The sequence below is a fragment of the Cygnus atratus genome, chromosome 1, assembly GCF_013377495.2.
Source record: "Cygnus atratus isolate AKBS03 ecotype Queensland, Australia chromosome 1, CAtr_DNAZoo_HiC_assembly, whole genome shotgun sequence".
NCBI classification, from domain to species: Eukaryota; Metazoa; Chordata; class Aves; order Anseriformes; family Anatidae; genus Cygnus; species Cygnus atratus.
The window spans coordinates 129047211-129071418 of NC_066362.1; the positions used below are offsets into that span (position 1 = coordinate 129047211).

General features: G+C 37.7%; 1 protein-coding gene across 1 annotated transcript in view; it reads right to left on the reverse strand.

The window, feature by feature from the left end:
• GLRA2 (glycine receptor alpha 2) overlaps positions 1–24208 on the reverse strand; it is a 130809-nt gene that overhangs the window by 82584 nt on the left and 24017 nt on the right. The window contains exons 4-6 of the mRNA XM_035542117.2: positions 18623–18846; positions 3935–4017; positions 2312–2449 (exon numbers count right to left, since the gene is read on the reverse strand). Coding sequence (XP_035398010.1) covers positions 2312–2449; positions 3935–4017; positions 18623–18846 — 445 coding nt within the window. The remainder of the gene's footprint in view (positions 1–2311; positions 2450–3934; positions 4018–18622; positions 18847–24208) is intronic.

The following is a 24208-nucleotide window of genomic DNA, read 5'->3' on the forward strand; positions in this document are numbered from 1 at the left end:
CTTCTAATGGCAGAATCAGCTCAAAGTTTACTTTGAGTTTCACCAAGATGCTATCTCCTGGAAATCCACAATAATGGATTACCTCTCATGTGAGGTAAATGGATTACCTCTCATGTGAGGTAAGTGATTCTCCAGACAATGAATACCTGCTTTGCAGGGGTAGAGGAGGACGGAAGTTTAGGATTGCCTGACAGTGGAGATAGCCATGCAGTGGGGATGTAATGTCCTGAGTTGCAAGAGCTCTCCAGCTATGAAGCCAATCACTTTGTGCTAATCTCCATATTAATGTCCTTGCTGCGGTTTAAATATTGTGAATGCTCTCACTCAAGGTAGACTATCCAAAGCACAGTAATGTCTGTCATTCCTGAAATGTCATGCTAATTGTTTTAAAGAACCCCTTTTGTGTCAGTTGGTCAAGTACACTTGAGGCGTTGTTCCTCATAAATCCTTTTCAGGCGTAATAAGACTTTTGCTCCATTTTGTGATAAACACATAATTTCTGCTAGTCTGAAAAGCAAAACGGCAGGTTCATACAGGTAAGAGAGTTGTTACAAAGGACAATGCAGAGGCAATTTGTCAAAGTGAGGAGAGGGAAAAAAATGAGTAATCTGGTAGGACAGAAGCTGTGAAATGAGTGACTCTGAAACCTGTGTAGACACACATTCTGACCAGTCTGTCCATACAGAAGGAATCTGGTTTTTTTCGAAAGAGGCTACCTGTGGCAGTGATGGCACTGGAGTAGACCAGTCTGCCAAATGCTCTCCAGATTCCTCTAGCACAATCTGGGTGGAGCACCTTGCAGTGTAGGTAGGAGGAGAAGGCTGAATACAGCTTTCATCTATATTTTGATTTAACCCCAAACCTGAAAGACCATGCCTCAGAGAAGACAGTAATGCATTACTGTGGATGTATGTAGGCAAAGTTTTCTTTGGCTTGAATACTGCTTCTCATTTCTCCTTCCCAGGCTACACACTTTGAACTAATTATACAGTCATTTTGTCTAACTACATGTACTGGGAACTACTAACAAGCTTTTTTATCATTTACGGGGAATCTCCATGGGTATACAAGGAAGCTATTGCCCACGCTCTCCCTCCCCTTTTACTTTTGATGTTCCACCCTGCAAAGTGGTTAACTGAGGGTCAGCAGTTAGAAAAGCACATGAGCTCACCTATTCAGAGCTTGAGTCATGTGGTGGGAAATAGTTAAACTTTGCAACAGCCAAATTACAAGTGCATAAATTCTGTTGATTGATATTTACTTCTGATGCTCCCTTTTACAATGAGCAGTAATATTAGTCCCCCTTTCCACAGATCTTGGATTGTGGAATCACAACAAGTCCTTCCTTGGCAATTTGGGCCCCAAAATTAGAATTTGCATTTCTAAAAATTAAAGATGATAATTTTATTTTCACAATAAAATAATGTGACTTTATTTTTGACAGGGGCAGAACATCTCATGTTGTGTTATTTCACAGAGTGAAACAAATGTCTCTGATGCAAACAGATTGACTTTTATGCTGAAATGATGAAAAAAACTATTTTAGATGACAGGGATTATATCTAATCCCAGGAAACATCCAGCAAACCATTCTCTAAATGCTGGCCTTATTAAACAGACTCCAAGCAGATAAATCCAAAATTTTAACAGACCTCTCTCTTTTCTCTGCTCTGTGAAGCTAAAGATAGAAAACACATTTGAAACTTTTAAAAAGCAAAAGCAGGGAGAAAATTACATTATTTAGCAAACAAATTCCATTCATTTCATGTCTGTACACTAGTCAGATCAGCAATGAAAACATTGTCACTTCAAATACTACATCTCACAAATCAGACCACATATTTTTTTATATGCTGGTGAAAGTTTGATATTTTTCCTCAGTAGTATTTTGATATACTGGAGAAATAAATCAAATCTGTAAGACTCAATACTTTAAAACTGATGTATCAATATAGTTTTAAAAAATAGTTTGCTATAAATGTTTCATTTTGAGAAACAGGAAATTAGTAGATTTTTCCAATTTTTAAAGTTTTTAAAATCCTTAATGATTTTAAGGAAGTTAGAATATAAGGATATGCAAGTTAGAGTATCCTTAATGAAGCTAAAGGAAACTTGGAAAAAAAAAAAAAAAAAAGAAAAAAAAAAGAATCTTTAAAGCAAACAAAAATAAAAGGGAGATTTTTTTCAGATTTAAAAAATGAGTGGCTGAATCAAATTTTAATTTCAATATATATATATTCATTTCACTCATCTTTTCCCATTTCACATTGACAATAGATACTATTAAGAAAAAAAATAGAATAATGCTCACCAGTGTTGTAATGTTTTGTACAATAACCAAGTTCTTTATCTTCTTTCAAAATAAACTGTGGCAAGGTTAAGCCTTCTGCAACCTGCACAGGTCCATCACTTAACCACTCAAATATCAGATCGTTCATAGTGTAGCCGACTAAAATAAAGAAATCAGAATTCATTAGATGGTAACTGACTGAAAACATCAAAAGCAAGTATTATTATGTCTTAGAAATGCCATTTATTCCAGTTAATGTGAACTATATTTTTCAACTGATTAACAATAGCAGAATTGCTGTTAGTTGCTAATTTCCCAATACTTCACTCCTCCTATACTAAGAGCAACAAATGTATAACATCATTATTTTCTGAAATACTGTCTTGGTTTGCCCCTAAAATAATTTTGCTGGCCTATCAAAGGTATTGTTTACAACTGAAATGACATTTTTGTGTGTCTGTGTGTCTATGTATCAGCCAACATTTTGCTTTGTTTACATTATTCTTTCATTATTTAGTTGTTGGGCACCAGCAAACAAGGATTTCCAGACTGCATGATGCTCGGTCCTTACCTAAAAATAAACCTGCAGCTTTTGTAAACCTTACCACTGGGAGGTGTGTAGTTGTAAGAGAGAGTCTTGAACTCTCTGAAGTCTCTTTGACTGCAGTGGCTACACATTTACAAGTAAATTAAAGAAGCCCTGACCAGCTTGTTCTTCAGCCACACACAAAGTGGTAACCTGCAGCTTATACTCATATAGGTAAACCTGTTTCTCTCCCAGATAACCACCAAAAAAAACAACAACAAGGTGGCCTGGCACATACTGGCTATCAGGCATGATTGCTGGCTTGTGTTGTTATCTGAAACACTTCTGGTTTTTTTCTGACTGTTGCTTAGTACTGGTCAAAATGGTGTCAAGGATCCTGTTAACAGCTACATCCTATGGATGAGCGTGTGCTAGAACCTAAGTCATATTTGGTTTATTAATGTTAAGTGACAGACAAGAGGCACTGGGCACAAACTGGAGCACAAGAGGCTCCCTCTGAGCACCAGGCAGCACTTCTGTGCTGTGCAAGTGATGGAGCACTGCCCAGAAAGGCTGTGGAGTCTCCTCCTTGGAGATCTCCAAAAGCCACCTGGGCCTGGCACTGGGCAGCCTGCTCTGGGTGTCCCTGCTTGGGCAGGGCTTGGAGCAGGTGAGCCCAGAGGTCCCTGCCAGCCTCAGCCATGCTGTGAGTCTGTGATAGCCAATAAGACCGTTGCTTCATTTAGTATGTTGCTTGCATTTCTCAAAAGACCTTAGCATGTCTTGATGAGACATAGCTCATCCCTGGCTGCGTACTAGTTGTTCTTACTTTCCTGAGGTTTATTTTCTCATGTACGGTACTGTTGTGGTTATTCCTGGAAGTGGTGCAGCCCTGACGGGAGAGGTGGAAGAAAGAAAGGAAAGGGAGCTGGAAGAGCACAGTGAGCAGGGACTAGCACTATAGCTGATGGGTAGTTAAAGCACTCCTCCATGACTTTTCATCACAAAATAGGAATACTGAGTCTGAACACACAAATACAAAAATGAACATACTATCTAACCACCAAAAGTTACGTTAAAGTCTTGTTGTTCACTGGGTAAAGCAATTGGACACTCACAGCTCTCTAGCTGCATTGTACATGTCTGTACATCCATAGGAAAATTCTTCAAGTCCATGGGACAGGATAAGGTTAAAGTAAGCCTAAAATTGGAGGAAAAAAAAGAAGAAGAAAAAAAAAAAAAGCTGTTGTTAGAAATCTACAGATTTTATCCAAAGCTCCATATTTATAGTTCGAAAAATCAAGGACAAATCTTAGAGACTCAGAGACCGGACTCTCTGTCCCCTCTTAGCTTTTAAGGACATAAGAGTCTGTGAAGACCGAACATGTAAGCAAGGCAGGCTGCATTGGCTGGACAGAAAAGAGGCAGAGACAAGAACAGTAAGACAGCAAGAAATGCTCTCCACTAATGTACCAGTGAATGTTTTACATAGAGCGGTGAACCCAAATAATACAAAACCTGAAGTGACTGATCATGGGACGGACATGCATTTTAAGGCTTTGTTTTGGAACAGCAAAGGAAGAAAACATAACAATTGAGGTTTTTTTCAATAGAGAGTGCTTTTTTGGGGTATGAGACCCATTTTCAACCATTCATTCTTACTGCTTAGTCATTAAAAGAAAAAAAAAAAAACAGTAAAAACTAGAATCACATAACATTTAAAGATAAAGAAAGCAGAAACAAGAAACTAAGCCAAAAGGAACATTATCATACAAACTAAATTTCTCTTTTAATTTTTCGGTTGTTTTTGTCCCACATAAAGCATAATTTTACTTGGATGGGAATATACTGAAAGTTGTTTTTTTTTTTTTTTTTTTTGAGGGGAAGCAGTGGGTAGGTTGTTTATTTTTCTACAGTTGATTTGAAATCTGTTTCAAGGTTTCTCCTCTGCTATATTTTCTTGTATCTGTGGTGAGAATAAACTGTTTTTAACAAGCCAAGGTGCTGGGATGACATAATTACAAAAGACTTTCTGCTTTGGGAAAAAAAAATAGTTAATTGTTCGTTTTAGTTTATATAAAAAGAGCACATTTATTAGAACCAAAGGGCCAGCTGCTAACCTAGAAAGTAGGTTGTCCTACAGGCAAATGTGATCTGTATGAAGAAATATTTCACTGTTTGTCTCCTGTGGCTCCTCAAGACATATTTGTGTCTCAGCAAATACAGCTTAATCTTTCAGCTTGCTTCTTCATCATGTGAATTTTTTTGGATGGTTTGACTGAATCACTTAGTCCTACTGTCCTGCAGTCAAATCACTATGATGAGAAGATGATATTTAGAAAACTGTAATCAAAATGTCCTGAATCTAATCAAAAAGCCCATTCACCATTTCCGTGCTTTTGCCTACTCATGGGCTACATAGAGAATTTACCGTTCTTGTCCTCTTGACACCGGCTTCAGTGTGCAAGATGACAATATCAGGATATCAGAGATTGGTTGTCGGTGGTAGTGAACTGCATTGAGATTAAGAAAAGAAAAGCACCTAGTAGTCCTCTGTACATTACCATAGGAAATAAACTCTTATTTAACCTTTGGGAGCAAATAGCATATGCATTAAAAAGAAGCCATTAGAGAAAAAAAAAACAAACACATTTTGTAGACATATAAATGCCATGGAAATATGACCCTTACTCCTTCTTTAAATATTTGAAGTGTCCTGAAAATGCTAACTAGTCTCATTTTTACTAGGTAATTTCCTGGATTAAGGATTGAGCTGTTCAAATTGCTGATTTCCAGTATTAACAAAAGACTGCTTCTGCCTTTTTTTCCTGAAATGTCGATATATCAAATTCTCTTCCTTCTTTTCAGTCATCTTCTAAATATGGGTTAGATTTTTAAAGTTCATTTCAAGAGTGTCTTTATGCAAATGATTTTCTAAAAGGCTGCAAAATATGTCATCTTCTTGTACTCATTGAAGAAGATATGGCCTATCTACCATTTAGATTTTACTGACTGTCAAGCATGGATTGTAGGCTGACTGTTTCTTCTCTCCTTCATCCCTTTCTCCTCCCCCAAACCGTCAAGGAGTCTGGGGGCTTGACTACATACATGGGAAGAGGTGTCTATTCTGTTAGTTTAGTATGAAACTAATTATTAATCAAATGCATCCATCTACAGCTTCCAAGTCTCCCAGGGACAAATTGGTCTATCTCCACAGATGGCTAGATGGATATGTCAATTTCTCTTCTGCGGGAGAGCTGAAAAAATGATTATTATGCTGGTTCACACAAAGGTTGACATCTCTTCTTCCTCTGCCTAACCAACAGTGTCTTTCAGAAAGGCTAAATTATTTTCTGCTTACCCTGACAAATGGAAGATAACTTCTATTCACTGATTGATGAGGTTAGCTCAAGTTACCATGCCATTACAGCTTTATCACTACTTGTTGTTCTTCTTAGCAGAGTAGCCATCCATATTTAACATCTTTGCCTCTATAATCCTTTTTACCAGAAGTAATGCAAGTATTGAACCCAACACTTGTTGCCTAGCATCATCTGTAGACCCACTGATTTTCAACAAGATTACAACAAGTTAAATATTCTGCTCCCGAAGTCTGAAGTAGCTCAAGTGAAATCTACGGTGGTGGGTCATTTTATAGCAGTTGACACTTTTTCATTAAAATATATATCTATGTATATATGATCCTGTATGTGTTTCCATACTTAGGTGCCATGCCACCACTTCTACATTTACATTAATAGTGAAACAGGATCAGAAGTGCTTAGGCTGATGTAGCTACCCACATTGCCTATAACAATAACATTGACAGAAAAAGTTTCAAAAAAATGAATGTCTCAAATTTAGTTGGCAAATTCAAGAGACGCCCCCAGAGCGCAAAGCGCAAGTTTAACTGGCAATTACATTGATGAGTACTTTAATCATTAATAAAACAGAAGAAACTGCTATAGAACAATTATTTTTCAGGCACGCCACTCCCAAGGCATTTAAGATTCATAAACACCAGATTTTGTAACCACCTCCTAGAAGATAGGCTCAGGTCACACAGGTAGCTCAGGGAGAGTGCTCTGGGGATGGGGACTTTCCATTTTGCAGCTGAGCAGGCAGGGGTCAAAAGAGAGCTGGAGCTTCAGCATTCCAGCACATCAGGCACAATGCCAGGGACAGCAGGACACCCTGGAGGGGAGGCCGAGTTACTCCCTTCTTTCCCTCACCCATCCCACAGTCAAGGAAGAAATGAGCCCTGGAATATTGCAAATAGAGTATGAACAGAACAAAACGCAGAGGCAGAGAATGGACAATTAGCCAGCACTGTGACAAAACAATAATAAAAAAGAAATCACTAATATTACTGAATGATGTCATGGCAGAGGCAGGGCTGTAACCAAATACCCCAGGGATCCTCTTCATAAAGTCTAGTTCATACACTAGGTAAATCCTTCTAAGCAGCATCTGCTGATGTTCCTTAAATATCTTCAAAGTGCAATGGACACTGATCAGATTTCTTCACCTAGCATTTCATTCAAAATCCACTCTTTCATACCCTGGTTTCAGCAGAATGTCATAAGATATCATTCAGACTTGGGCTGTGGGCCTGTCTCTCTTTCCATCCCAGCTCAACATCTTTCATTTCTGTTTTAATTTCTGGTAACCCCAGAAAGTCCCCTTATCAGCATCATCCAAAGGTCAGCATTTCCCACTTCTGCAAGCAGAGAGGCAGAAGTCCCGTAGGCTGTGGCTTCCCTTATTACAGAAAAACAAACAAACAAACAAAAAAAAAAAACAGTGGGAAAAAATAAATAGCAACACTCAAGCTGGTGATCTTTAACACCTGAACACTTTGTTTTGCAATGTCAGTGTTTCCTCCAGATGGAAATGGGCTGGCCCTCAGATGGGCCAGCAGCAGAGCTCAGCCCACTACAGATGCCCTAAAAATAGCAGCTGTAGCCAGTCATCAACATCCAAGGAAAAGCCTGTGGAGGGAGGGTGGCATATATGTGCAGCCAAGAGAGCTCAGGGGTATTCAAGTGCACTGCAATGAAATCCTGAGCTCACTGGTGCTCACCTCATTCCCCTTTATCCTTCACCCCTGTCCTATCCTTTCTCTGATCCTTGGACATACTTTCCCACCTCCTTCTGTGCTTGCTCTTGCACACCACATTTCAAAAAGCCCAGTCTCTTTCCTCTGCATCCTTGTTTATCATTGTACCTTTCCCCTCTTCCTTTCCTGTTGCCCTCTCTTTTATCCCAGTTCCTGCCACATACCATCCCCACCTCTCTTTGGAGCCAGGAGGCCAGTCCGCTCTGATCCGCAGCAAACATTAAATTGTGTTCTAACCCACTTCATGTTTACAAGCAGCTAATACAGCCTGATATGTTGTGACTGCCCCAAACCTCACTTGATGTAAGTGATAGCTCCCATCCAGGAGGAAAGCATTGATCCCATGAGAGAAAGGCCCCGTGGATCTTCCAGCACCAGGTGTCTGACAACAAGGAGAATAGCATTTTCATTAACAAACCTTCAAGTGTGGCAGTTTGTGAGTGGGCTACAGAACACCAGCTGCCTCATACCATTTTTATAATGAGAAATAACTAGAATCAGACTTAATTACGGAAGTACTGTTGGAAATTTAAATAGTGCTGGTGACAAGGGTACAAGTCATCTCTGTCTCCAAAGAAAGCATGATTAGCTTTCAACAAGTAAAAAAAGCAACAAATGCCTTGCCATGAGTGGGCATGGTATCAAAAATAACTTTTTGCTTCTATTCTTATCCTTTCATTCTTTCAAGCTACACCCATCTGCAGCTTAGCTGGTGGGACAGGCAACGTTACAATCTGGGAGTTTACGCTGCAAACACCAGAACACAAGTAGCACGTGCATGGTCATGTCAATATTGGCCACCTGCCATTTCAATGAAAATTCCTATACCTGTGCAAAGCCAGTGCTGGGCCTGTTAGAGGAACTGGGATTTTTTTCATCATTGCCAATTCTAAAGATGCTATCATAAATTCCACGATTTCTGATGTTTGTCTTAAAGCTCTGAGCTGACAATAAATGTAAACATCTTAGCTTTCTCCCCCCTCCCCCCCCCCCCCCCCCCCCCCCATTGGAAAATTGGATTTCTGATCCTTTCAGCTGCTGAAAGAACATAAAAATATTGCCTAAGCACAAACAGGCAAAGTTTCCCATTAACTGGCAGGGGAGATGGAGTTGCACAGCAACCGTGACAGCATCGCATGACATGGGAGCAAATGCCATTTAGACTAGTGGCACTGAAACAGGCAGGAAAATGTAAAATCTTCTTATATTTTTCCTAGCCCCATCTCATGAATGATCTGTGCCTGAAATTAAGGCACACACATTGTTCATACATCAGAAGGCCGAAACAACAACAACAGGAAAGAAGAAGAAGAAGAAGAAGAAGAAGAAGAAGAAGAAGAAGAAAAATGGTTACATTCATCTTTTAAAAGGCTTTTCATTGTGTAGACCATCTCATTATTTTTCAGAGACCTGACTCATCATTTTGAATGTCAATTCTGGTAATTTTTACAGTTTACAGGCTTTGTCGTGTTAAATGGAACAGTCAAACTGTCTGCTTTTCCCCTTATTTTTGAGGAGCCCTGGAATTCCTTTCTAATATTTGTCATGTTCTGCAGTTTCATTTCTGTCAGATGGGAACGGGCTGAAGTTGAGCTTAGAGGAGACATGGAGCCTTCTCTGCTATGGCAAAAAGTGAAATGCAGCCTGGAGTTTCACGTACTGCTGTTTATGAGCGTGCTGTCCCTCCAGTGCTTTGCTTTGCTTCATGTACTGCCTAAAAAGGGAGCTGGCACAGAATGAACAGGGTGGTGGATTTCTCATTATGGGCATCCCACTTCTCATTGTACTGCCAGTATTGTCTGTAAATACACAATGCCAGCACATGAGTTGCCAGCAAATGATTTCCCGATTGTTGCTCAACCAAATCTGTGGAATTACATTCACGTATGATTTCATGTAACAGTTAAATTCTGTAACCACCTGTTTCCTTTCCAGGAAGAATCTTATTTCATCTCTCCATTCTCCTCTGTTATTTTCTATCTTAATTTTCCTGCAGTATGTGTTTAGGATGCTGCTGCTTTCCTCCTGGAATGATGACATCTCTGTACTAAGCCATATATTGCAATGCATTTGGCAAAAGACCTCCATCCCTGAGAGCAAGTTCCAGGAAAACGTTTTTTTTTTTTTTTTATGCCATTTACTTAGAAAAGGCTCCTGTACCTACAACTTTTTCCATCTAACCTTTGACTGCTCTAATGTAAGCTCAATGGTTAAATGCAGTGATCAGTCACTAGCAGTCAAGGACAGACATCACTGTTAACCAGAAGGAGAGCAAGCATGCAGATATGTGGCTTGGCTTTACAATCCCGTTGGCATAGCTGTCCAGAAGTAACCACCTGCCAATATTTTTTGATCCTGTCAGCCAAGACAACTGCATGTGTACAAATTGATCTCCAACAGCATTTCACACTTCTTTAACTCAAAAAAAGAAAAAAAAAAAGAAAAAAAAAAAAAGCCTTCCTTTTTATTTGAGACACAGGAATATAGGGCTGTAGAAGTGACATCTTGGACCATTAAATATGGTCATCTCCTATCACATATAGTCACATCATCCAAGCCCTTTCAAAAATTATCATGGTTCATTTACTGATACTGAGTTCCTTCCTATGCCTTCCATTATTTCTGTCGGAATATTGTTTTAGGAATTCAAAGTGTAGATGGCTGGAAGGTTATAACTTCCAGTTTAAGCTTTCTTATGACCAGCTCAGAGCCGTTTGTTCTCTTGGCAGCATTGTCCTTCAGTTTATGTAGCTCTTCTGTTGTGTTTGTATTTACCTCACATCCAATGTTTTGGTGTGTCAGCTGGAGACGTGCACAGAATTAGAGGAATTAGTGAGGCAGTACATGTTCAAGTATAATGTCCATATCCCCACTTTGCTTTAAATGCCTGATGAAGTGAAAAAGCAACTAATTTTGTGTCATTAAAATGTAAATTATTCTTTCCTTAAGCAAGATGATCAATGGGGTTTTGACAATAGCTGTGCTAGTTGCATAACAAAGTACCTGTATTAGGCTTTATTATTTATTTAGGAGGGTTTATTATTTTTATGCAAAACAAGTACATTAGGCACAACAGAAAAATAAGGGTATTGGAAATTCGTTGCTAGAGACTCAGCCTGGATTTGTATGTAGATTAGGAGGAAATGAGAGAGAGAAAAGTGGCTGATGGGAGGGCACAGTTAAGAAGGTGTTAGGAAACCATGCAAAAGGATGAGAAGCATCTGAGACCATTTAAAAGACACCAAAAGGAAGGGAGATGATGGTGAAAGGAGAACTAGGAGGAAGGGCAAGAAGGAAAGAAAAAAAAAAAAAAAAGGTGAAAATTGGGGAGCTAATCATAATCCAAAGACATTGAGTTCAGCAATAATTAGAATGGCTACTTGTCCTAAAAAAAGGACACAACATTTTAGCCTTTGAAAGCATTATTATTGTAATTATGCCCATGGGAAGACAAATTTGTCAAGCTTGTTGGATTCACATAGCATGCAGTTACAATTTCAGAAGTCACCATGTCCCTGCAACAAACAATGCATAGTTTAATAAAGTCTAGTGGTTCTAGCACTATTTATATGTCTGTAAAGCCTCTGCCTACAGTACAGAATAGCTAACTCAAAACTTCTTTATATGTTTTCCATTTCAGTCAGAAGTTCTGCATTTCTTCTTAAATGTCTTTATATATATATATATGTATTTAATGTAGAAAAGTTACTTCAAGACTTGTGAAGATTTTTTTTTTTTTTTTTGCTTTTGGAAAGTCATGGCAATGAGCATGGAACTGGAGTTTTGTCAGTGGAAGAATAAATAATTTTATAAGAAAATGTTCATGTGTTGATTGAGATTCACTTCCAAGGGACAATCCCCACCTTGTCAATATCAATATTATTCTGGTAGAAGTTGAGGTAATAAATATGAGTGTGAGGTAGGAGACAGGGGTTCCTACGTAGCAAACAGCCACTTCAATCGTGGTAACAGTCTGTCTCCTCCCCCTCTGCTAATCTGTCACATGGAAAGACAATGCTGCTAGTGAAGTCCAAATCCTCTTAAATCCCAACACTGGATTGTAAAATAAGATTGAAGTCATTGAACTTAAGCACAGGATGTGTGCAGAACTGTGGAACGTAACATTTTCTACTACTCTGTTAGGCTAGACTTTGCCGTGCTGTGGATGATCACACACAACGATGTCAACAGGTGTAAATGGAGTTGCATTGTTGGGTGGCTGATAAGGTTTGTACTCTAAGATTATTGTCCTACCCTAAGATTATTGTCCTACCCTACCCTAAGATCCATGCCTTAATTTACTGTAATATGGCAACAGATTTTGTAGTAACACTAAAGATCTAAGATATACTCTTATTTAAAAGTAACATTTTTCAGGAGGGTAGTGGACATCATTTCCCAAAAATAGTCTATTGTGAATGGAAAACCAGTGTAACCTATGTATCCCCTAAATCTGCTTTGCAATTTCTTCCCATAGGGCAAAGAACACAGGTACAGAGACTTGCACAGCACAGGACTTTCACTCAGAAAAGCTGAATTATAGAAGTGTTATAGATTAATTCTGATGATTTACATGGGCGATATTGTAACCATAGATTGTAATGTAACCCAAAATAGTGCATGGTGTGGTGGTGATCCAGAGGGGGTTAGACTCAGTGGTCTGTCAACGAAGAGTCAATTTTGGAAACTTGTGGGTAACACAAGTGGCACAGGAGATGGTTTTGTAAATAAATGTGCTGGTTTCACAGATACCTCTCCTTGGTTACATAAGTAGGAGAGAGCTTTTGGATGTGCCAGCTCATCCCGTCAGACACTTTTTCCAAATGGAGGGTCTATAAATCACCCCCAGAAGAGCTGCACAAATACAGACCAGCCTAATAGCTTGTGTTTCCTGATTCATGATGCTGTAGCTGCACAGTGCTGCTCTCTAGTAGACACCACCTTCCTCTGTAATAACATTTAACAATTAAATCTAGGTTAAGAGTTGAAACCACGCAGAAGCAATTGTCTAAATAACTCCAAAGACAAAAAAATGCTATTTTGAAAGACTTGAGGGATTTCTTCCTAGGTATTTCATTGCTCTTGTAACAGGAGTAACAAAAATAGGACAGAAAAATAATTTGTGATATGCTCAAATCTCCTCCCTAGAATTCCAAATAACTCTCTTGTCAAATTATGCAACACCTTCTAAATTCTTTGCATATTTTAAAAATATGAAGTAATCTGCTTTGTAACTCTGCCTGACTAAATGTAATGGCACGACATTTCAAAGTACAGCTTCTCAGCCTCTGTGGTTATTGAAAGTGCAAGGTTCTCTCTGGAGCAGTATTTAAAAAACACTAAAACAAACAAACAAAAAGAAGAAGAAAGAAGAAGAAAGAAGAAGAAGAAAGAAGAAAGAAGAAAGAAGAAAGAAGAAAGAAGAAAGAAGAAAGAAGAAAGAAGAAAGAAGAAAGAAGAAAGAAGAAGAAAGAAGAAAGAAAGAAGAAGAAAGAAGAAAGAAGAAGAAGAAGAAGAAGAAGAAGAAGAAGAAGAAGAAGAAGAAGAAGAAGAAGAAGAAGAAGTTGATGTTGTTTGTGGTTGTTGTTGTTGTTGTTGTTCCAGCCTCTTTACCTTCCTGGCCAATATATTCCAGGTTCAATGGATCAATGCTACTGTTGAGTTATATCAGCTTGTGCATCAAGCTCATATGACTGAGATGCACTGAAAAAGTTAAAAGGAGAGGGAGGTAATTAATGCATAAAAAGGAAGGAAGGAAGGAAGGAAGGAAGGAAGGAAGGAAGGAAGGAAAAGAAAAGAAAAGAAAAGAAAAGAAAAGAAAAGAAAAGAAAAGAAAAGAAAAGAAAAGAAAAGAAAAGAAAAGAAAAGAAGAAAAAAGAAAAGAAAAGAAAAGAAAAGAAAAGAAAAGAAAAGAAAAGAAAAGAAAAGAAAAGAAAAGAAAAGAAAAGAAAAGAAAAGAAAAGAAAAAAGAAAAAAGAAAAAAGAAAAGAAAAGAAAAGAAAAGAAAAGAAAAGAAAAGAAAAGAAAAGAAAAGAAAAGAAAAGAAAAAAGGAAAGGAAAGGAAAGGAAAGGAAAGGAAAGGAAAGGAAAGGAAAGGAAAGGAAAGGAAAGGAAAGGAAAGGAAAGGAAAGGAAAGGAAAGGAAAGGAAAGGAAAGGAAAGGAAAGGAAAGGAAAGGAAAGGAAAGGAAAGGAAAGGAAAGGGAAGGAAAGGGAAGGAAAGGGAAGGAAAGGGAAGGAAAGGGAAGGGAAGGGAAGGGAAGGGAAGGGAAGGGAAGGGAAGGGAAGGGAAGGGAAGGGAAGGGAAGGGAAGGGAAGGGAAGGGAAGGGAAGGGAAGGGAAGGGAAGGGAAGGGAAGGGAAGGGAAGGGAAGGGAAGGGAAGGGAAGGGAAGGGAAGGGAAGGGAAGGGAAGGGAAGGGAAGGGAAGGAAAGGAAAGGAAAGGAAAGGAAAGGAAAGGAAAGGAAAGGAAAGGAAAGGAAAGGAAAGGAAAGGAAAGGAAAGGAAAGGAAAGGAAAGGAAAGGAAAGGAAAGGAAAGGAAAGGAAAGGAAAGGAAAGGAAAGGAAAGGAAAAGAAAAAAGAAAAGGAAAAGAAAGGAAAAGAAAGGAAAAGAAAAGAAGAAAAGAAAAGAAAAGGAAAAGAAAAGAAAAGAAAAGAAAAGAAAAGAAAAGAAAAGAAAAGAAAAGAAAAGAAAAGAAAAGAAAAGAGAAAAAAGAAAAGAGAAAAAAGAAAAGAAAAGAAAAGAAAGAAAAGAAAAGAAAAGAAAAGAAAAGAAAAGAAAAGAGAAAAAGAAAAGAGAAAAAAGAAAAGAAAAGAAAAGAAAAGAAAAGAAAAGAAAAGAAAAGAAAAGAAAAAAGAAGAAAAGAAGAAAAGAAGGAAAGAAGGAAGAAAGAAAGACATTTTGCTAAAATAACCTTTTTGGCAGATGCTAATATTCTGAGCTGGCTGGCAGCCTGGAACGAGTTTTTGGAAATCAGGTAGCACGAATGTGCAGCTCAGAGAGAAAGCAAAGTCTCCCATGTGGTTCTTTAGCATTTTACTGGTGTCCCAGGTGTCCACAGTGGGACAGAGAAGATATGATCCTTGCCCTTGGAACATAAAATCAGCTGAGCAGTGTACACAATACAAAACCCAGGTATCATATGGGATTTGAGTGCCAGGAACAGGCCTCTCAGTACCATCGCATAGCACTGCCATTCTTTCCAAGTGTGTAGTCCCTCTACAAAATCCAGTCCATGCAGAGATCATTCAAGGGTCGGGAGCTCAGAGGGATGAGTCACAGGCATCTGGGGGGTGACATTGTGTGGGATGAGATTCTAACTCTCATTGCTTTTCGGCATACAAAATATACACAACATAAGCCAATTATACTGAATGCTGCTATAATGAACCCCTCTCATTGAGTGCTCTCTGCAGAGGGCTTTAAAACAAAAACTATTTTTATTTAACAGTTTTCTGCAGCTCATAGAGTGCCACTGAGACTGATCCTGAATAAAGTGCAATTGTTTGCTGAATTTAACTTTACTGTAACTGATGACTTTTAAAATCCATGCACTTCTAAGAGCTGTGGCCATGTCACTAGTGACAAAAGTGTGCATTTGTGGTATTGAATAAATCTGGTTTCCCTTCCCAGTGTTCTTGTTCTCTCTGCAGTACCCAAGGTTTTAAATCAGTTTTATCCAAGGACCTAGTCTGTGTGCTAGTTCGCTTCCAGGGCTGGAGCAAAAATATCATCCTCCACCTTAAAACTTCAAGTTTGGCAGTCCTTTAAAATAATACAGATTCTTTTGTGAGTATGAAACTAAACCATTATAGCTTCATAATCCTTCATGTTTCCCATACCCATCACCAAATCTCTTACAAATATTGTAGGCTCAGAAGCTTTCTCCATATTGATCTTGCTTCAGGCTTTATATAACATACATACCATGATATCGATATCTGAGATTAAAACAGATACCAAGGTAGTCATCTGAGCATGCAGAAAATATCTAAAAATAAGTTTAGACTCCTAAACTTACATGATTCATAGATGAGTACATCAACCACTCTGGCTTTATTTTTCTATAACAGCTCCCAGTGAATTAAATATAGATCTAGCAGTTTGCAAGCATGAGCATGATAATTAATTATTGTAACGTAAACAGTGACTGAAATCTAGGTCATGTCTACCATCACCAGTGAATGCAAGATGGGTTATCCTTCACTGAACGGAGGACACACAGCTCCATGCTTACCACAGGATAAAACAATTCCCAGAATTTAGCACTGTGTTGGGAGTAACATAGGGACCATTCCCTCAGTGACCTTGAAATAACTTACCTGAGCACACATCTCCTACACCGTTTCTTTTAAGTAAAATATGGACCATAACTATGGCTTTCCAAATTCTTATCAGAAAGGGCAGGATTTACCTCTCACAGCATTTAGCAGCATAAACCTGCTGTGCCTCTGGTATAGCATATTTCCCTGTTTAAGTGCACTGTATAGGGAAGATGAATACTGCTGTTGTATAATACACACAACTTGTTTCTTACCCATTAATTACCGGGAGATGTTTTAAGTTCATTTAATAGAGACAGTGCATATTTATACAAGATTAATTTGCCCTTGATTTTATTAAATTTGGAAATATGACAAAACAGTCTACACTACTACATTTCAGACATATTTGTGAAGTGCTTTAAACATTTAGAGCACACTAAACGCTAAATGTTAAATATCACTGTGTCAGGTTAAGTCCTTTTGGTGTAGTAGTGAAAATGGCAACATTATACTTTTCCTGGTGTACTGAAACCAATCACTAAAATATGCTTGTTTGTGTCAACACAGCACAACTAACAGCAACTGGCAACCAGCATCTAGAGAATAAAGACAAGTTTTTCTAATTACTTCTGACTTCAAAGTCCAGTACTCAGCAAAGATTTCTTCACTGTAAAGTGTTATTCAAAATTCTATGCCATGTGAGAAGTACCAGGCAAGCCTTTGTTGCTGTTGTGTGTTACAAATGAGAAACAATGAGTTTTGCTTAGTCCTCCGTTGGAATACTGCTTACTCTACTTTGTATGAATTTGCATTTAGGTGTGGGAATTTTACAAATGTAGTATGACAGCTTGAAATACTACTTTTCCCGCATGGACAAATGTCAGAGAAATTATCTGTCTGTATTCAGAACAGTGCCCAGCTGCACTGTTGCCTCCAATAAGACAGCGTCTGATGTCATTCATACAAGCAGATGCATTCATTTCTTTCCCAGGATGAAACAAGAAATATTTGTAAGTGACAGCATATTTATCACTCTGCTAGTGCTAGTTTCATCCTTCTATCCTATTATTTTTCTCAAACTCTTCAGGTATGTCAATTTGAAACCTTGGTCAATAAATGTATATGTTCCACACTGGTTAATCTATCCAAATACAAATGGGGTCTTATCGAGTCATTTCCACTGGAATCAAGTAAAATCCAGTACTTGGTGACAGAGCACTGGAACAGGCTGCCCAGGGAGTTTGTGGAGTCTCCTTCTCTGGAGATATTCACGGCCTGTCTGGACGCCTCCCTGGGCAACCTGCTCTGGGGAACCTGCTTTGGCAGGGGGGTTGGACCTGATGATCTCCTGAGGTCCCTTCCAACCCCTACAATTCTGTGATTCTGTGATTCTGTGAAATGGAGAAAGTACCATGTTATTATTTATTAATCTGGCATCCTACAGAACACCACTCTCCTTAACCTGGATCAATAAAAATTCCTCAGTGAAAATCCAGGTCACAAACAGAATGCCTTGTCAGAAACAACTGTCTTCTGAATTGATTTTCCTTACCAACAAGTAAATTCACTAAGCAATCTATTAAACAGATACTACCATGTTTACTTTCCACAAAGCCAGAATGGGAAAAACTAAAAAGCATTCCCAGGAACACACAAAACATTTTTTTAAACCACCCTAAGGGCAGTGGTTTTGCACCTTTGACTACTTATACTAAGTTAATGATGCACAGTAAGCTGAATGTCAAACAAATACTGCAAATTTCCTGTCGTTTATGCCTGTGAAATGCAGTTGATTCTCTGCATATGTCCTGTTTCATCAGATCATATCCAGTCATATTTTGTCAAACAGTGTTTATTCATTCAGCCTAAATCCAGTCACATGACACACACTTCAATACACTTAGTATTAAAACAAAAGCTTTCCATAATTCTAGTTATTTTTAACTGTGAAAAGATACATCCGATTACACAGCCACTCATGTGTCATTTACTGTGTTTCAAGCCCATTTTTACTTAAGGTTTTCAGAAATCATTTAAATACTATTCCCCTTTACTTTTGAATTACAACCCACCATCCACTAAAGAGCTGATTTCTTCTCTTTGTAAGAAGACTTGAGCTAATGTTGATGGGAATTACTGAGGAATACCTATAAAGAAGTAGACATCCGTAAGTTTCCAACAAGGTTAAGAAGTACTGCTGTGCCACTTACAGACTATCTTGTGAAAAGTAAAAGCTTAGCAAAGGAATGCGGGCATATTTTCTTTCTACCCTGCTGTGATTAAGTCTCATTTCAGTTGTATACAAGGGACAAGAAAATATTAAATACGTAAAGTGTGTTCTGCAAGCCTAGCTGCATCCAGAAAAACAGGGATTGAGAGGAAAGAATGGGATGAAGAGCAGAAAAATAAAGTTAACTGGTTTACCTGATACTGTACAGCACTTTTCCAGTCTTAGAAATCCTTAGCAGCTTGTTGTCTGTTGTGACATCATGGAAGTTTGCTCCCTTCTCATTGGCAAAGAATAAATCTGGTTTCCAAATAGAGTCCAGCATAGAGGGATCCAAATCCAAGGAATCATCAGGATATTCACTGTAAGCCAGGCGTGAGTCATTCCACTGCTGTCTCAAAAAAATGTTCACTCTGTAGTCCTACAGAAATGCCATATAAAAAGGTTACTGAGCCACTTACCAAAATTGGAAGCCCACTTTAGCTTTCGTTATGCTATTACACCTATTATAGTACCAGTGTTACAGCAAATATTTATGTTATCTACTGAATGTGAGAGATGTCATTTGAAAATTAAGCAGTCTAAATGCCATACTGAACCAAACAAACACAACTGGTACATTTTCCAAATCAAAATTACTTCATTGATGAAGAAAATATTAACTGCAACCTCCAATGTTAAATACAACCTTCTTTCAAATGCTATGGATCATCCCAGTGGTACTTAGAAAGTCAGAAAGCATCGTGGCTAGCTATATACAATTTCAACAAAGATGCTATAAAACTACTAATTTAAATAAATTGCTTCCAATGTGTAAATCAATTATTTCTAATGTACTCATGAATAGTTGCTAATTTCAGTGAAGCCAGATTTGTAGAGAAGAAATTAAATCAGCACTTCTTATTTACTGTTTGCATCCTTATTCTATCTACCGTATGCTTTTCTCTGTATGTTATTTCATTCACTCCTCCCTCCCTGTATCCCTTTAAAATTGTTCTAATTGCATTCTTTTGCTGAGTGGTCTGTTAGTCACAACCGGGAAGACAGCAATTATATAGAGGTTCATTTAGAACCAGCATTAATACTGTGATGAGAACTAGCTATTAAAAAAGAGTATGAAAAGAGCTTTCAGGGTCTAATCCAGAACCCAACAGAGAGAATGGAAAGCTTCTAATGCCTATTCTCCTTATCCTGAATTTACAAAGTCAACAAATAAAAGCATCATCTCCCCCATCTTTCCCTTCTCTTATACCATATTTACCTGAAATTATAGCAGTTAGCTAGTCTGTGAATACTTTCTTGGAAATATATCTACTCTTCCTCTAAAGGGAAAATATTTAATAATATTTATATAGGTTATGTTATCTGAAGGAATACATTAGCAAATAATTCTGCCAACTGTACAAAAGCCTTACATTCAGGATTTGTTTTGTAGTAGCAGCAGTACATTAAAATGGCAGCTCTGTGCTTTTGACTTGGAAAATGTATGAGTTGGCATGGGTTTAGTTAGGCCACTGAACCTCATAGTCTAAAGAATTCATCATTCTTGAAATGTAAATAAATATTTTCACTCTGATTAGAGCTGCAGTACGCAGCTTGCCAAATACACAAACTCCATGGAATGAGCCCCACCAAGCTTCAGCGTTTCCCACCATTCTGTCAGTAGGTTCATGATGAAATGTGCTGCTGCTCAGGCAGAATATTTCTAACATCCAAACGGATGTAATTTTTGAGACCTATGGAATGATATTTCACAATCTTACTAGGAATGTGTATTTTCTCATTTTCATTATCATTTCCATATTAGCTGTTGTGTAGATGTGAGTCAAAATATGAACATCTTCTAACCAGAGCAAGACAGACCAGATAGAGGTCTAAGAATAACATGTTTATTAAAGATACTTAGAAAAACCTGTATCTGCTTTTCACAAGCCACCACACTTTTTATGATGGTGTTGTTTCATGCAGTTTAAGATCAAGTATTAACTTGCAGTTCTGATTTTTAAAAATATCATCACATCTTGTGAGGATACAGCAAAACTAAGCATACTTTGTCTTGTTTCCTGGTCTTAAAAACTGTCTTATAAGTTTACATGGAACAGTATCAGTAAAAAAGACAGGAAAGCCCTTGACCTTCATTCTACATCAAAGAAGGCAGGAACTGTCATCAGCGATTGACATATCACTGTATAATAATATACAATTGCTATTGCTAATTTAGCAACTGTTTTTAATTTTTCTTAGAAAAGATATGTAATGAAGTCCATAGAAAGCAGAGGGATTTTTCCCCCATGACATAGAAATCATAAATCAGTCAAATCAGCAAACTGTTTAGGAATATCTAAAAATAAATAAATGTGCCTTCATGAATTTCAGTAGTTGTTGATTTAGCTAGCAAAAGCTACTCTGAAAAATCCGTATTCATAGAAGAGCTTGCATATAATTATATATATTATACCAAAATCATAAATAATACCAATAGAGTTATACTATCTTTTCCAACACATATGTATGTTGAAAATATATTTTCATAATTCATAAATATATTAGAGCCATCACACCGATACACTTAAAAAAGCTTTTGTTGGTGGTGGTGGTAGTGGTTTTTCTCTGCAGATTGTGTTAGAAGCAAAACAGCACTGAAACCTTTCTTTATGTCTGACTGGCTTTACTATCTATCTATCTATCTATAAATATCTATATCTATGTATTTATGTATATATAGAGACATTTAAATAAGAAATAAAAATGGAAATGTAACTTGCACATCAAAATACCAGTTACTTGTTTTCTCCTATGCTTGTGATATAAGCAGCCAAGAGGGATGTGCATTTACACAGTCAGATGTAATCGTGCAGAATTTTGAATTTACTTTTCCTGTGCTAACACTGTAGCTATCTTATGAAGAGAAATTCTCCTGAGAATGATACCACAACATGGAGCTCAGGCAGACTATAGTGTCTATTTTGTGAGCTCCTGAGGGTAGGTGTGGGTGGACTGTAGTAATGCACTCCTACACTACCACACGTACACCTGCTCCACAAATTCTTTCTGACAGCACCACTGTTTTGAATGAGAAGTGTGGACCTGAAGTTTAAATCTCTCTGGCAATATTGATGCCAGCAATAGCTCAAGGTAACTCAGATAAAGAGTTTTCCTCTGTTCTCAAGACATAAGATCATGGTAATGCTAACACACTAAAGGAATATTCATCTGATCAGTTTTATTAGATTTATATGAAGATTTAGGGACTCAATCCATATATATACTAAGTTTCTGTTATAGGAATCTGGAGAGAAAAGATTTTTCCATTCACCTCATGCTGGGCAAGGTCAGGGATGGCAATTCCGCAGCCAGCAGGCTCACTCCCCAGACCTTCCACAAAGTTTTGCGTTCCTTTGGCCTCAGGCACTGCTGTGTCAGGGTGTGCTGGGGATCCCCACTCCCTCTTCAGTCCTGTTTACTAACTCTGAGCTTACTCCCATCTTTGATCTTAGCCTTCCTCCCACCTTCCCTCCGATCACATTGACCACCCAGGTGTTGAGTCAGTTGTCTGATGCAAACAGCAGACTTAGCTGGTCTTGCATACATAGGAAGGGCTAACCAGGGAGACTACTCTCTCGCCAAGTCCCGAACATGAGTGCTAACTGGAAAATAGTGGCTTAATTATCGATTTCAAAGCCATGCAACAGAAAAGTGCTTGGTTAACAATGCATCTAAGCATGCAAGGTGTCCTCAATGGCTTCATTGGGAGTCCTTTATGCAGTTAAAACTAGACACGTAAATTGCTCAACTGAATCTAACAAGCTTATTTGTAATATGTGTTTTCTTGTGGGAATATCATCTATCCAGCCACAGCCAACTTCTATCCCCACTAAAGTTTTTAAAAGAATGGCTATTTTTTCTGCTAACGTAAGTACTCAAAACACAACTGGAATCTGATGCATTTATCCCAACAGAGAACCTGATGCATAGTATCAGTTATCAATTATAGGGCATAACGACAATAATAATGTTCTCATTGTTAGTCATTTCTGTAATCAGCAATTAGTTCATCAATGCACAAACTGCTCTTAGCTTCTCCTACAGCTGATAGCTAAAAAATCCTGGTCATTTGTGACACTGAACATCTGAATTCCTTGGGACTCTGCCCAGCCTGATGTAGATTACTCATCTGTGATACTCAACTGCAGTCATGCTGTACAGTGGATTTTCTGCTGAATACTGCATGTGTGAATGCTTCCAAAAATAGATACAAAGCTTACTGGCATAATTGCTTTATTCTGTGAACTTACTCAAGAAAATCTTTTGCTCTTTCTTTCTTCTTTTTTTTTTCTTTCCTTTTTCCCCCCAACAATTCTATCAATTCTATCTTGACTATGATCTAGCCTTTTTTACTATTTTATTTTGGTATAATATACATCATTTTAATGCGGAAGAAACTGTTTCCTTTGGAACAAAGAAAAATCAATCTTTATACTGTCCCACATGTGCATAATAGAGCAGAGAGATTAACATATTTGCATTTTGTTTCTGTAAATCTTTGGGAACAAAATTCATGAAAACTCTGTGGAATTCATCCACTTGGAGACAGCCAGCACAGACCTCTGTTTTATTTCTCAATTAAGGATTTTAGCTTTTAGAACACACTGGGCATAACACATAGGCACAACACAGAGTTGTGCTGACCTTCACACAGGGATAAATTTCATTCTGGTGTTTAATCAGAAAAAAAAAATGAAGCTACTACTGCTAATGTTATTGAGAACTTATTGAATTAAGCAGGTCTGGGACTGTAATCCTGTTTGCCATGTTCATTTCTCCTACTGAAAGCCTCTCTAACAAGTTTTCATCTCCCAAGGTTTCCAATGAGTCACTGCAGCTCTTCCAAGTTATATCTTGATAATGTCCCTTCAGTATGTATACGTGGTTTCACTAAGCATCCCTGTCCTCTGAGACAAGAACATCTCTTTTTGACTTACAATCCAGGGTCTTAAATGAATCTTTTAGTTTTATGTCAAAACTATCAAGAGTATTTTACAGAGAAAAATGAATACTAGGAGTCAAACAAAACTCATTATTTACCACAAGGGATGCCAACATTTTTACCTTGATTGCATCTATTTCAGAAAGACAAAGTAAATGAAACTATAATTGATGTCTGCCTCTCAGAGCAATTTTAAAACATCCTAAAACTAGTCATACTAGTCAGTAAATAAGTGACAGCATTAAGAAAATCAATATTAAACCATTGTACAGCATCTAAGAGAACACTTTCCACACTTTCAGCAGATATTATGAACAAAGCAAAATAAGAAAGCCAACAGTCTTTGTTTTCATGTACTTGAATGTTTAGCTGTTTTCAGCAGAATGTGTTAATGAACATTGAAAAGGTGCACATTAACATATTTGATAGACGGTAAAATGCAATGAGGGGATTTAATCAAAGCAATGAAGGAGTCTAATTAATGCAATCAGCATTAGGTCGTGCAAATATTTTCATTGAATGCCATCTTGTAAAGCCAGTGACGGGCAGGATTTTTTGCTACTTAAAGCTATGCTGATGTCTCTACATCTTAAGATCAACAGACACAGCTGGATAAAAAAGGCTACATTCGTAACTATATTTTAAGAATCTTTTAAACACAGGAAAACAAAGTTTACCAAAAATAATAAAATGTGTCTGATGATCATTACGTTACATTAAGATTATGGTTTTTTATGTCATTTAAAACTTATTTTTAATTTCCTTTTTTTTTTAAGTTTGCAAATACGTACTCTAA